The sequence below is a fragment of the Microcaecilia unicolor genome, chromosome 3, assembly GCF_901765095.1.
Source record: "Microcaecilia unicolor chromosome 3, aMicUni1.1, whole genome shotgun sequence".
Classification (NCBI taxonomy): domain Eukaryota; kingdom Metazoa; phylum Chordata; class Amphibia; order Gymnophiona; family Siphonopidae; genus Microcaecilia; species Microcaecilia unicolor.
This window is the reverse complement of record NC_044033.1, coordinates 245,432,321-245,445,497: the sequence shown is the minus strand read 5'-3', so window position 1 is coordinate 245,445,497 and position 13,177 is coordinate 245,432,321. Positions and strand designations below refer to the sequence as shown.

The following is a 13,177-nucleotide window of genomic DNA, read 5'->3' as shown; positions in this document are numbered from 1 at the left end:
AAATGCAAATCCCTTTAACTACCAAACATTTACTTACTCATGCTGGGGTCATTCATGTTTTCTTTTCCCTCCAATTCATAGTGTTGTGTGAGATGTTTCTCTTCCTTTTTAATCTTGAAGATAACATCAGGATTAAGAATTGAATAGCCTGTCAATAATAGATAGAAAATTGCATTTTAAATTATATTAGTAGAAGTCCCTGGAGGTTTTATGGGCAGTGTGCCCGGGGGTGAATACAGGTGTGTATTTTCATGACAAGTCTACTGAAAAGAGACAGCTACACTCTGCCACCTGATTAAGATTAGACCTTGGACAATTTCTGACATAGTCAGTGGCGTTACTTGATCGGCTGCCACCCAGGGCGTTTCGCTGCTGCGCACTCCCCTCCCCCCGAGTGCTTTCTTTGTCCCTGCTGGGGTGCTGGGAGCAGCTGTGCGGCTGTCGGCTCCGCAGGTTCCTGCTCTCTCTGAACCGGAACAGGAAGTAACAGCAAAGGAAAAAGGGAACCAGCGGAGCCGACAGCCGCTCCCTGCTCCCCTCCTGCAGCGTGTGCACCTGGGGAAGACCGCTCACACTGCCCCACCCTCGGTACGCCACTTGATAAAGTAATTTCTGTTCATGATTAGGGGCATCGTAGCAGCCAATGTTCTCTGTAAGCAGGCACCCTCGTGGGGAAATGTAATCTCTGCTTCCTATTAAAAAGATTCAAAAAGGGGGGAAAAAAATAAAACCAAGCTCTGGATTTTAGGTTGAACAATTTTTATTGATGGCACAAGAAAGTTAACATTCCACCATCTCAGAACACAACTAGTGAATAACAAACACTCTAAATAATGACAATACATTGATTGCACCATCAAAGCTTTAACATTTCCAAACCCCCTTCCCAACTCCACTTCCAAACCCCCTGTCTAGGTTTACTAATCGTGTCCTATTATAAATCCTTATCTCCCTCCTCCCTTCCTATCCCATCTCCCACTATGATCCCACCCACCCTCCCAAATCCTGTATGCGTACCCCAAAACTTATGATTCCTTTCTCCCTGTATTGCCCCATGGCAACCTATTCAGGACTTGACTACGTGCTCTTCGAGACACTTTATTTAGATATGGTTTCCATGTGGCCAGAAATCTCCACTGTCTTTTTGACGAGAGTCTCGCCCCCCTTGATTCCCATAGCATAAGTTGGTGGAGCTTATTCCTCCAATACCAGTAGGAGGGAGGTAAGTCCGAAATCCAATGATTGAGAATACATTTTTCCCCACTATGCAAGACTTACTTAAGAAAATATGTTCCCCTTGTGTGCCTGCTCTCCATTGTCCAATTACACTACACATCATTCTTTCAAATGTGAGAACTACCGGGAATCCTAAGACCCCACTAAGAAATTTAGCTAGATCGTGCCAGAATGATTTAATATGTCTGCACTGCCAAATGCAATGCATAAATGTTGCACCCCCCTGCTCGCATTTTTTACATTTCTCATTATCTACTACCCCTACATGAAATGCCCGCCTTTGGGAGAAGTAAGCTCTGTGTACTGCTCTGAATCGACACTCTTGGAGTTTTGCACTGTGTATTACCCGTGGCACCCCTACAAGTGACATCCTTATGAGACACTCAGGTATTAGTTTCTGTGCATCCTGGCTCCATCGTGCTGCCACCTCTTGCACCTTCCTCGCTAGTTGCCCTTTCTCCAATTCCCTACAAAACCATGAAACCGAGACTTGTCCGACCGCATCTCCCTCTAAGAATTCCCTCAACTTCTTCCCAAAGCCCAAAGATAAGCCATCTTTCGGAAGGCTTTGTATATAGTGAGACAGTTGATGATACGCCAAAATCATTGCAGGTCCCCTTCAACATTTCTGCCTAAAATAATTTGCGGAAATTATTGTTCCATCCTCCTGAATAAAACTTTCTAGCAGTGCTACTCCCTGAACTTTAAGTCTTCGGAAAACAACATTCTCTCTACCTGGTGTAAAATCATCATTTCCATATAATGGAAGTAATACGCTATTGGATGGATCCTATCCCCACCTCTTAAGCAACTCCCTCCATAAGTGCCACAAAGGTCCCAACAGCATACTATGTCTAACCCTCTCAGGCATTTTTTCCCGTTTTACATGTAATAGATAGTTCACATGCACCGGATGAAAATATGCTCGCTCCATAGCCATATCTGTATAGGTGGTAGTACCCAGGATCCAATCTCGTAGATGGCGTAATAAACATGCATGATTGTACGTACGCATATCCGGTAGTCCCAAACCCCTTGCCTCTGGGCCCCCACCAGATGCTGCCATTTCATCTTAGGCTTCTTACCCGCCCAACAAAAGTTCACCACCATTCTCCGAAGTGCAGTCAAATCTCGTCACAGCAACCGTATTGGGAGAGCTTGTAAGGTATATAGCCAACGTGGAAACATTATCATGTGATACATATGCACTCTGCCCATCAGAGACAAATGTAGTGTGGACCACTTTATTAATTGGTCTTTCATGTCCTTTAGTAGTTGGGTAACATTAAGATCATATATTTGGCCCGTATCCATCGGCAGTCGGATTCCCAAATACCGAAATGACCCTTGTGCCCAACGTAATGGGAAACTATCCCCCCACTCACGCTTAAGTTCTTCAGTGCTAGCTAATGCCTCAGATTTCATAAGATTCAATTGAAATCCAGAGAAATCACCATATTCCTCTAGACTCTCCATGAGATGTGGCAGCTACTGATGGGGTTCCTTCAACAATACTAGCAGGTTATCTGCAAAAGCAGCTGTCTTAAAAGTAACCCCTCTAATTTTGACCCCTCGAATATCTATATTGCCTTGAATCTCTCTCAATAAGGGATCTAGTGTGAGAATAAATAGGAACGGTGATAACGGGCATCCCTGCCTCATTCCCCTCTGTATTGGAAACCACTCAGAGAGTAGCCCATTGGCATATACTTGCACTTTGGGCTCAGTATATAGAACTTTTATCGCCTGTGCAAAGAAACCAGTAATACCATAGGCCTTCACTACTCCAAAAATAAAACTCCAAAGCTTATTAGCAGAGCTGGAGCCTGTTCTATCCTCACCCTTTCTAGCGCCGCCCATATGCATCACATGTTCTTAGCAATCACTCTGCCACAGGTGAATCCCACTTGTGGCTCTATTACCAAAGAGGGGAGAAATCTTGATAGCCTATTTGCCAGTATCTTGGCCAAGAACTTAGCCTCCACATTTATTTTTATTTTTGTTACATTTGTACCCCACGCTTTCCCACTTATGGCGGGCTCAATGCGGCTTACATATTATATACAGGTACTTATTTGTACCTGGGGCAATGGAGGGTTAAGTGACTTGCCCAGAGTCACAAGGAGCTGCCTGTGCCTGAAGTGGGAGTCGAACTCAGTTCCTCAGTTCCCCAGGACCAGAGTCCACCACCCTAACCACTAGGCCACTGCTCCACTCTATGGTCTATATGAGTCAGGGCGATGTACTGGTTTACCTGGTTTTGGTAAACCAGTACATTAAGATGGTCTATTAAGATGCCCTATTAAGATGGTCAGGCAAGCCTCCCTGTTGTATGGATGTATTAAATACCATAGTGAGCAATGGACTAATCTCGGCGCCTAAGATTTTATAAAATTCAGGTCTCATTCCATCTGGCCCCGCTGCCTTACCTAACCTACTTTGCTTGATCATCCATTCTACCTCCTCTATGGCAACTGGTGCATTCAACACTTCCAACTCTTCCTCCGACACCTGTGGCAACTCCATGCTAGTAAGATGTGCTTCAATAGGCATCATAATCTCCACCTGCGGCTTATACAGTTGTCTGAAAAAAATCGCCAATATTGAATTTATTCCTTCATCAGTATGGACCCGCTCTCCTGTATCATCCATCATTGTGATTATTTTCCTAGCACTAGCCTTCTTGTTAGCAAACCTAGCCAGTAACCTCCCACTTTTGTTTGCAAATCTATATAACTGATATTTGTAATGCATGCTCGACTTCTGTGCTCTTTCCTGCAATAATTCATTTAAGGCTTGTTGCGCCTCTAGTAATTGCATCCTGATTCTCAATGAGTGCCCTCGCCCATACTGCTTCCTAAGAATTGTCACCTGCTTCTCCAATCTTATCACCTCCCCATCTCTGACCTTCCTTTTGAAGGCTGCATAGGAAATAATTTCTTCTCGGAGACCGGCCTTTGCCGACTCCCAAAAGAGAATTGGATCCTCCCTGTGTTGCTCATTATTGTCTCTGTATTCATGCCATTTGTCTACCAAAAAGGGCAAATATTGACTGTCCCGGTATAAAAAGGCCAGAAAGCGCCATGCCCCAAATGCGGGAACTCCCTCACCCAGCCTTATTTGCACTCTCACCCAAGCATGATCAGAGATCATTATTGGGCCTATCTAAGCTTCTTCCACCTTTGTCAATAGCTCTCGTGACGACAGAATGTAGTCTATTCTAGACGTCGTTAAATGAACCCTAGAAATATGCATAAAATCTTTCTCCACAGGATACAGTGTTCTCCACACGTCAACCAATTCCAGAGCAGCACCATAGGCAGTCGGTGGCCCAACTGTTTGGGGAGGCTAAAGGGGGAAGGGTTAGGGGTGGGGCCAGGAGCAGGGTTTACATCCATAATTGTCTGACAACACACAGCAAAATAAGTAAAAATAAAATAATCACAATTAATACCTATTATTAAATTTAGATATTAGATATGTATCATATGTCAAAGAATAAAGTGGTTGCTCAAAGCATATACTAATCACAATTGCTCAACTGCAAAACACTATGCACAACTTTGTGCAAAAACACCACTCACAACCTTACTGTACCCATAAATATTACACTGGGCAGACCTAATACACCAATATACCACCATACGGAAAATGCAGACCGTCAACAATATGAAACAAGGGATCATAATACCATGATACGTGTAGAGCCAAAAAACACCCTTTTAGGGTGGCTAGTGTTCACAATGAGCTACTTTTATTAACGACCATATGTAGATCCTTCAAGAGGTAGTGTGTCATGATTTAGGCTCTACACCCTTTCTGATGTTTTGGTGCCACCTCAGTAGGGCCAACACACAATCTCTCCACTGCAAAACCCTATACACAAACTTGTGCAAAAACACACTCATAACCTTGCCAAACCATAACAGCACTAAATCCAAGGACAGGACGAGCTACAACCATATGCGTGGAAAGGCAGCATTATAATTACACCTGGCTCTAAAACACCAGTACACAACCTAGTGAAACAAAAAACAAAACAAAAAGGTGTGCAAATACTACACGCTAGAAGAATACTGCATCTTGATCACACCTGAAAAACACATGACAACAGGTCTGACACAAGGAACTAGAAATAAAAAAAAATATGAAGGCAAAATACTGAACTGGAAAGTTACCTCAAGAAGCCAGACTCAGCATGCAGCAATACTAGAAAAATTGAAACTTGTATACCTAAACATTATCAGGCTGTGGGGTGGGGGGAGAGACGAAGAAGCGAACATACGAGGCAACTTTTAAAAATGATTAAGGGTGCTTAACTCCAATCAAGTTATCCCTCCCCAAGCATAATAATGAAGGGATTTAGTTATGACTGGAAGTTCTCACCCATCAATCTGTTACGTAGGGTGGGGGGAGCTGAAGAAGAAACAGGATAAAAGGAGCCGCACACACACTTTCTTCAGGGACATCACTCGTGAAAATAAAGCAGAAAACAACCCCTTCCCCCCCAGCCCTGGGGCGCCCACTTACTAGTGCGAACTCTGCCAGAAATTCCCCGCCATTAAGAAAACAGACCCGAGAACACGCCAAGACCACCGTCCCAGCCGGAGGGAGAAGCCGGGCCCAAGCAAGCCGGATGTGCTCCCGGCAGCCACTTCCGCCCCTCATTCATCTCCGCTCCGTGGTCGCAATCTCCCTCCAATGTGCTTTAGATCGCCCATTGCTGCCGGTAGCGGCACGCCAACCTTATTACAGCTTGCTTCGGGGCTTTTCGGCCTGACGGCATGATGTGCCCCGCCTCCTCTTACCAGCCTTCCTTATGATGCATCCAGCCCTCATGGAAGCAGGAAGGCTGATCAAAGGAGGCGGGGCACGTCATGCCGTCAGGCCGAGAAGCCCCGAAGCAAGCTGTAATAAGGTTGGCGCGCCGCTACCGGCAGCGATGGGTGATCTAAAGCACACTGGAGGGAGTGAGAGGGATAGAGACGCTAATTATAGGGACTGCACTGCAGGGAGGGAGTGCAAGGGATAAACGGTACATCAGGGGGGTGGGGCCGGGGGAATGAGAGAGAGAGAGACGCTTGGGGCTTGCGGCTGGGAAGGCTTAGCCTTCCCAAGCCTCTTATACCGGGCGCCTATGAGCAGCACACAGTCTAGAAATGCCTCTCTCCATTCTGGCCAATTCTCTCCCCATCGGTTTAGATCTGTCTAACGAAGGATCCATCACATCATTCATATCTCCCCCCCCCCACCAAGACTGGTATGTCCCCCAAGGCATGAATCTTGTGAATAATTTGTGTAAAAAACTGTTTTTCATAGGTGTTTGGTGCATAAATGTTACATAACAATAATGATTGCCATTCTAGTACCACTGAGGCCAGGACATACCTCCCTCCCGGATCGACCACTACACGCTTTATCTCTACATTGAGACCTTTTCTAATTAAGGTCACTACTCCTCCCTTCTTCCCCACTGCTGGAGCCTCTAACAATTCTCCTACCCACCATCGCTTCAACTTAGAATGTTCTTCTCTCGAAAGATGCGTTTCTTGCAAAAATGCTATTGAAACCTTTCGATCATTCAAAGTTTTCAATATCTTCTGTCTTTTGACCGGGGAGTGTATGCCCCCCACATTCCATGTCATCACCTGCAATGTAGTCACCTTTTTCAATTCTAGAACATTCCATGTTAAAGCGCTGTTCTGAAACTCTATCCCCATTCCAAGAGAGTGTCCCAGCCACCACTCCCCCATAACAATCAGCCTCTAAATCTAACTTCCGTTCCTGTCCCAAAACAATAAGTACACAGCATGCATACAGGACGTTCCCTTGACCTCCCCTCCCCCCCTCCCGCCTTCCCCTCCTCCCTTCCCCTCCCCCCCCTCCATCCCTCCCCTACCAATCCCCTTCCCCTTATCCTCATCCCTCTTAATCCTCTTTGCATAACTTCCCACTTTACAGTGGTTGGAGCGCACCCCCCTAAAAATACTGGTTATCATACCCCCCTTCCCCCTTCCAGTTCTAAAGCTCACCGCCCCCACAGGCCTCATTTCTCGGCCTCATATGAAAGTCAATTTCAAGCCTTTTCTATTTCTTCTAGTGTTCTTATAAACACACAGAAAATGTGCTCAAGGAATACAAATTAGTAAATATATAACAAATGTATTTGTGGGGGAAAGATGGCAAATACGTGGATTTACCTCGAGAGATCAGGAAGTTGTGAATCTCCTTGACGATCTTCTTGTACAGCTCCTTCTGCCATTCTCCCAGACTGTCCCAGTCCACTTCCAAGAAATAATCAGCCACATCACTGAATGTGACTGATGCCTGTGTAAAGATAACACAGTTTGGGTCATTAGAAGAGACTAAGCCCTTTTGTATAATGTTTTTTCTGTAGTTCAATTTCTGTCTCTTTACTGGCTGAAGCTAGAAGATCTGAAACTTCGAGAATGACTTTGTCCCCGTCCCTGCGGGTTCTTTCTCCAACACCATCCCCATTCTGTCCTCATCTGCAGAAGCCTCAAACAATTATGATATTTCGTTAGCAAAGGTAGCAGAAATGTTTATTTTTTTTCTGTCTTTTTTTTGTGTGCCTGCAAATATGATGGCCCTATGTGTGCATGAGCCAGAAAGTGGAACACAAGGACAAAGTACAACTTCTTACCTGATCAAAAACCAAGGCAGCCATTTCTCTCTTGTTTCCCCCTGAATTGTGCAGCTGCATTGATGGATCAGGCTGCAGATTTCCCTTTCCCCGGAAAGACAGGAGAGGAGGCGGATCGCAGTCCTGAAGGTCTCAGTTAAAGTGCCTCCTGGCCTCCCGCTCCTCTCCACCTGTGCAGCTCTAGGACTGGAACTTACAGGGTTCCCAGTACCGGGAGACAGAACTTTTCTGCTTTTCATGGGAGTCTTTTTGCTCTTTGTAGCCCTGCACACACTGGACCAAGTCTAGAGACAGTATCTGAGCATGCGCAAAGCCCTCAGCTGACGTCATAGGTAGGGATTCCCCTGTTCTTAAAGTGCAGCTGTACTAGATCAGGAGATGGTATGAGCCTATCTAGCCCATTATCCCTCGGATTAATCTAATTGGCTTCAATTTTTTGTTGTCATCCCTTCTCCAGTTTCGTGGCTATTGGAGCACCAGAATGAGGCTTGGAATACAATGAGAAAGGCTGTTGGAGCACCAGAATGAGGCTTGAAGTACAGAGAGAGGCTGTAGAAGCACCAGCATGATGCTTCAAATACAGTGAGAGAGGCTATTGGAGCACCAGAATGAGGCTTGGAATACAGTGAGTGAGACTATTGCAGCACCAGGAATACAGTGAGAGAAGTTATTAGAGCACCAGAGTAAGGCTTGTAATACAGAGAGAGAGGCTGTTGGAGCACCAGAATGAGGCTTAGCATACAGTGAGAGAGGATATTGGAGCACTAGAATACAAAAGCAAGGCGCAGTGCCACGCCAGGGTGCACGGAGCCAAACATAACATGGTGTCGTGCCCCGACGGGCATGCGTGCCGAGGACTGAGGGGAGCGATGGAGGCGCAAAAGGGGGGGGACGGGAGCCCATCTCCGCGAGGCACCCCGCTGGCCACAGGGGATTAAAAGACGCCCGAAAGAGCCTGGATGTGTTGCAGGAATTGATGCATGAATTACCCCTATTGTTAGCAGAATCTGTGGTACTTCAGGAGTCAAACAGCACACACCAGAATGAGAGAGAAATCTTCTTTATTTGCCAGCAAACAAAGTGGGACATCAGCATTAAGTCTCTTCTTCTGTTTCTCAGCTCTCTGTGTCTTTGTGGCTTCTGTCTGTCCTCTTCAGTTCTCTTCTCCTGTTGTCTGTCTTCTCTCTCCTTCTTCTGTCTGTTCCTTCTGATGTAAGCTGCTTCTACTCCCACTTATATACAGTTTAACACCCCCTAGCCCCCCTTACTCTCCAGATGGTAAAGAATAGATTGATTACCTTGCCTCAACCAATCATCTTTATACATATATTTCCAAAATATCAGTTACATAGGTTTAATATTTCTCAAACTGACCTATGACCTGGGGCCTCTCAGACCAGACATTTTGGCTCCCCTCTCTTGGCATTTCATTATGATTAATTCTCATATTCCTAGTCAACTTCATACTAACTGCTAACTAAACTCTGGCATTCATTAAGGGGTCAAGGGCCAGTCTTACTTAATGGCGCACATACGTGATTTGTTATTTCTTTCAGAAAGCCCAGTCCTACATTTACCTATAATTAATCAAGGAGAAGAGAGCTGACTTCTCTTTCACCTAGCCAGGACTGCAGCTAACTCAAACCATATGCTGACCTCTTCAACTACAGTCTTGCTTAGAAAGTAACGCTGAGTTGAACAGACATTCTACACAGAAACAAAACTTATTAATTACACAGAAAAACATATTCTAAAATAAGCAGAATCAGTATTCCTTATAAGACATATTCTAAATATCAAGAAATTAGAATTCCTTATAACAAAATCTACATATCAAGAATATCTAGTATTATTTAAACAGCATTCAGCCTACTTTTAAAACTACAGTATGTCTGGCTCATGCCTTGTTCATTCATAATAGTATACAGATGTATGTGGTAAGGTAATATCTTTGAACTAGCCTTAACCCTCCATCACTCACAAAGGGTGAAAGAAGTTTCTCTCTATGACCTTTTTGACCCAGCAAGGCTAGATTTCTAAATAATCTGAACCATCTGGCATTCCTTCATCACTTGCAGGACTGAAGAGTTAGAATTCAAACACCAAGCTTTTAAACCCCAGATTTTTTAAACAGAATTAACAATTAATATGATTTCTTATATATATATACAGTATAATTATGCCCATGCTGCCTCAGATGAACTCTTCTGGCGTCCAGGGCAGGCAGACTACACTGACCTTCGCGCGAGCGAGCGGGCCTTAGCAGCCACGTGCATTCCTGATACGGTCACAACTCCAGTCCCAAGCTCGGGTGCGATTCCGTTGGATGACAATATCACCCTCCCCTCCCTCGTGCAGCATGGAAACGACGGAAAACACAGAGGCTGCCGAGGTGTATCCGGAACGGGAAATGGGAGTGGACAAAGAACACAGCGCACAACAAGAACAGGAAGGCGAGATAGCCGCATGCGTGACCGACCCGAGCGACCTCGCAGGGAGGAAGCAACCGGCAGGCAGCGGAGACAAAGGAAAAGGTCAAAGAAAGCAAAGCGGCAAGAAAGCAACCGCACAAACCACCCTCGCAACGGCGGCCACACCATCGCTGAAGAAAAGAAGCAAGAAGAAGACCTCAGAGGGAGCCCCGGGAACATCAAGCGGCACAGCCAACGGCGCAGTGACCAACCAGCTACAACAGAGCCCAGGTGTAACAGGCGGCTGGTCGAACCCGCCGACTGGCGCGGGATGGACCCCACCATACGCAACGGGGCAGGGTGCTGTACCTCGGGCGACCGATAGTCCGGGGACAGCGGCGGGGCACGGCAAGCAGCCGGCGTGGCCATATGGCATGGGCTGGGGATACCTGCAGCATCCTTCATGCTGTGGGGCATGGCCAGGATTCGGCCCCCCTCCTCACCAGACATGGCAGATGCCATGATCTGCGCAACACCCAGCACCCCAGACCCTAGTTACGGGTGCCCTGCGCCGAATGTCCCAAGGCAGGAACCTGCTCACATGGACAGAGCACCACCGCTGGAACACGCAGGTACGTCCAGCGGGGTGCAAGAGCACGAGAATGTAAATGTTGTTACGAATGTGAATAATACTAATATGGGGGAGGGAACGAGCAGGGCTCAGGGGAGTGTGGCCGCGAATAGGGGGGAGCAGAGCACACACACAGAGAGTGAGGGAGCCAGTGGGGGGCAGACCACTACAAACAAAGATGTAGGGCCCGCATCAGACAAGAAGGGAAAGAAGAAAAAGAAAGGAAAGAAGAGGAGCAGGCGCAGCAGCTCAGACAGCGAGAGCAGCTCAGATTCATCGTCCTCATCTTCCATCTCTTCATCAGATGAGGACGATGAAGCGTGGAGCGCCGAAGGCGCGGTACTAGGTACCAAGGACGACCGTCCCCACCTCTAGCAGCACTTCCGCACATATGGAGATTAGTACCCAAATCCATCAGGAAAAAGATAAAAAATAGGAAATACTTTGATATATTTCGAGTGCTGGAAGGTAGAAGAAAGGACAAGAAAAGGAAAAAAGACACAAAAGAGAATACACACACACGAGACAAAGGCACGCAAAAGTCAATTGTTAACTGGCTATGGGCCTTCCTCAGGGTAATAGATGCAGCTGGACACGCCGACCCCACCCAATACAGCCCAATGCTAGCATATGCCCACAACATAGTACAGGCTTACAAGGATTATGAGGGACACAGATGGCTGAAATATGACGAGGAATACAGGGACAGGATGGACGAGTGCCCCGCGTTAGGATGGGGGTGGAAGGATGTAGATTTGTGGTTACACAACATGACAAATAGAGGCGCGCTAGCCGGCACACAGAACAGACCCTTTCGCGCGGGAGGCCCTAGCGACTCGGGGAGAGCGTTGGGTCACCAAGAGGGGGCGTGCTGGCGATTCAACTGCGTTGCATGTACCCAACCGAACTGTAAAGACAAACGTGTGCACCACATGCGGAGCCCCACATCCCGCCATCAAGTGCATTAAAAAAGCCCCAGACAGAACAGCCGCCCAACCATAGCACAGATCACAGGAGTATAGCTCCCTCCCCGGTCAACCAACCCGCTATGCGGCCATGGTTGGCTCATTACCCGAGGAGGAAGGATGCAGGTATAATCGACAATGGTTTTGCACATGGTTTCAGAATTCCATATTATGGCACACAGTTAAGAAGAGCAGCTAGAAATTCCCCCTCAGTGAGAAGACTGCATATCGAAGCAAAAGCGCGCATCGATAAAGAGGTGAGCTAAGGAAGGGTGGCGGGACCTTACCATTATAGGCCATTCGAGCAATTCATCGTGTCCCCGTTGGCAATCATCCCCAAAAAAGAACCCAGAAAATACCGACTCATTCATAACCTATCCTATCCGGCCGGCGACTCAGTGAACGATTTCCTCCCCCCGGAGGCAAGCTCAGTGCAGTATGCCACCTTCGACATGGCGGTCCAGTTACTGCGCAATGCAGGACGTGGATCCCTCATGGCAAAAGCAGACATCGAGTCCGCCTTTCGACTCTTGCCGGTACACCCTGACAACTTCCCTATATTAGGCTTCAAATTTGAAGGACAATACTACTACGACAAATGCATGCCCATGGGCTGTGCAGTATCCTGTTCCTTATTTGAACGTTTCAGTACATTTCTGCACTGGGTGGTAGAAAGAGCATCAGGGAGCAAGAACATCATACACTACCTAGACGACTTCCTGTTTGTTGGTCCAGCAGACAGGCCGACATGCCAGTCCGCACTCACGCATTTCTGCGCAGTTGCAGAGGCTTTCGATATCCCCCTAGCTAAAGAAAAAACTTGGGATCCCTCTACGCGTCTACAGTTCCTGGGCATTGAGCTGGACTCCTGCGATATGGTTTCTCGGCTGCCCCCTGAAAAAATTGACAAGTTAAAAACAATAATAGCCAACGTGATGAGCAGAGAGAAGGTCACACTGCGGGAAATGCAGTCAGTGGTAGGCAACCTCAATTTTGCTTGCCGAGTTATCGTTATGGGTAGGACCTTCCTGCGCAGGTTATCCAGCTCAATGTCCGGGGGTGCGCAAACCATCGCATCACATTAGGCTGACAAAGGACATGAAGGACGACCTCAGGGTATGGGACCTGTTTCTGAGGCACTTCAATGGCAGAGTAATATGGCTAGAAGCACCAATATCCAATGCTGACTTGCAGCTATATACCGATGCAGTGGGGGGTGTAGGTTTTGGAATTTACTTCCAAGGGGAATGGTGCGCAGATGTATGGCCGC

At 46.8% G+C, this 13,177-nt stretch overlaps 1 protein-coding gene across 1 annotated transcript in view; it reads right to left on the bottom strand.

Annotated features, from left to right (window-relative positions):
• The window catches only part of LOC115464549, a 371,428-nt gene extending 363,203 nt beyond the window's left edge, over positions 1-8,225 (bottom strand). Inside the window, 3 exon segments of the mRNA XM_030194915.1 lie at positions 38-148; positions 7,437-7,563; positions 7,901-8,225. Coding sequence (XP_030050775.1) covers positions 38-148; positions 7,437-7,563; positions 7,901-7,960 — 298 coding nt within the window. The 5' untranslated portion in view covers positions 7,961-8,225.
• Between the last annotated feature and the right edge of the window lie 4,952 nt (positions 8,226-13,177).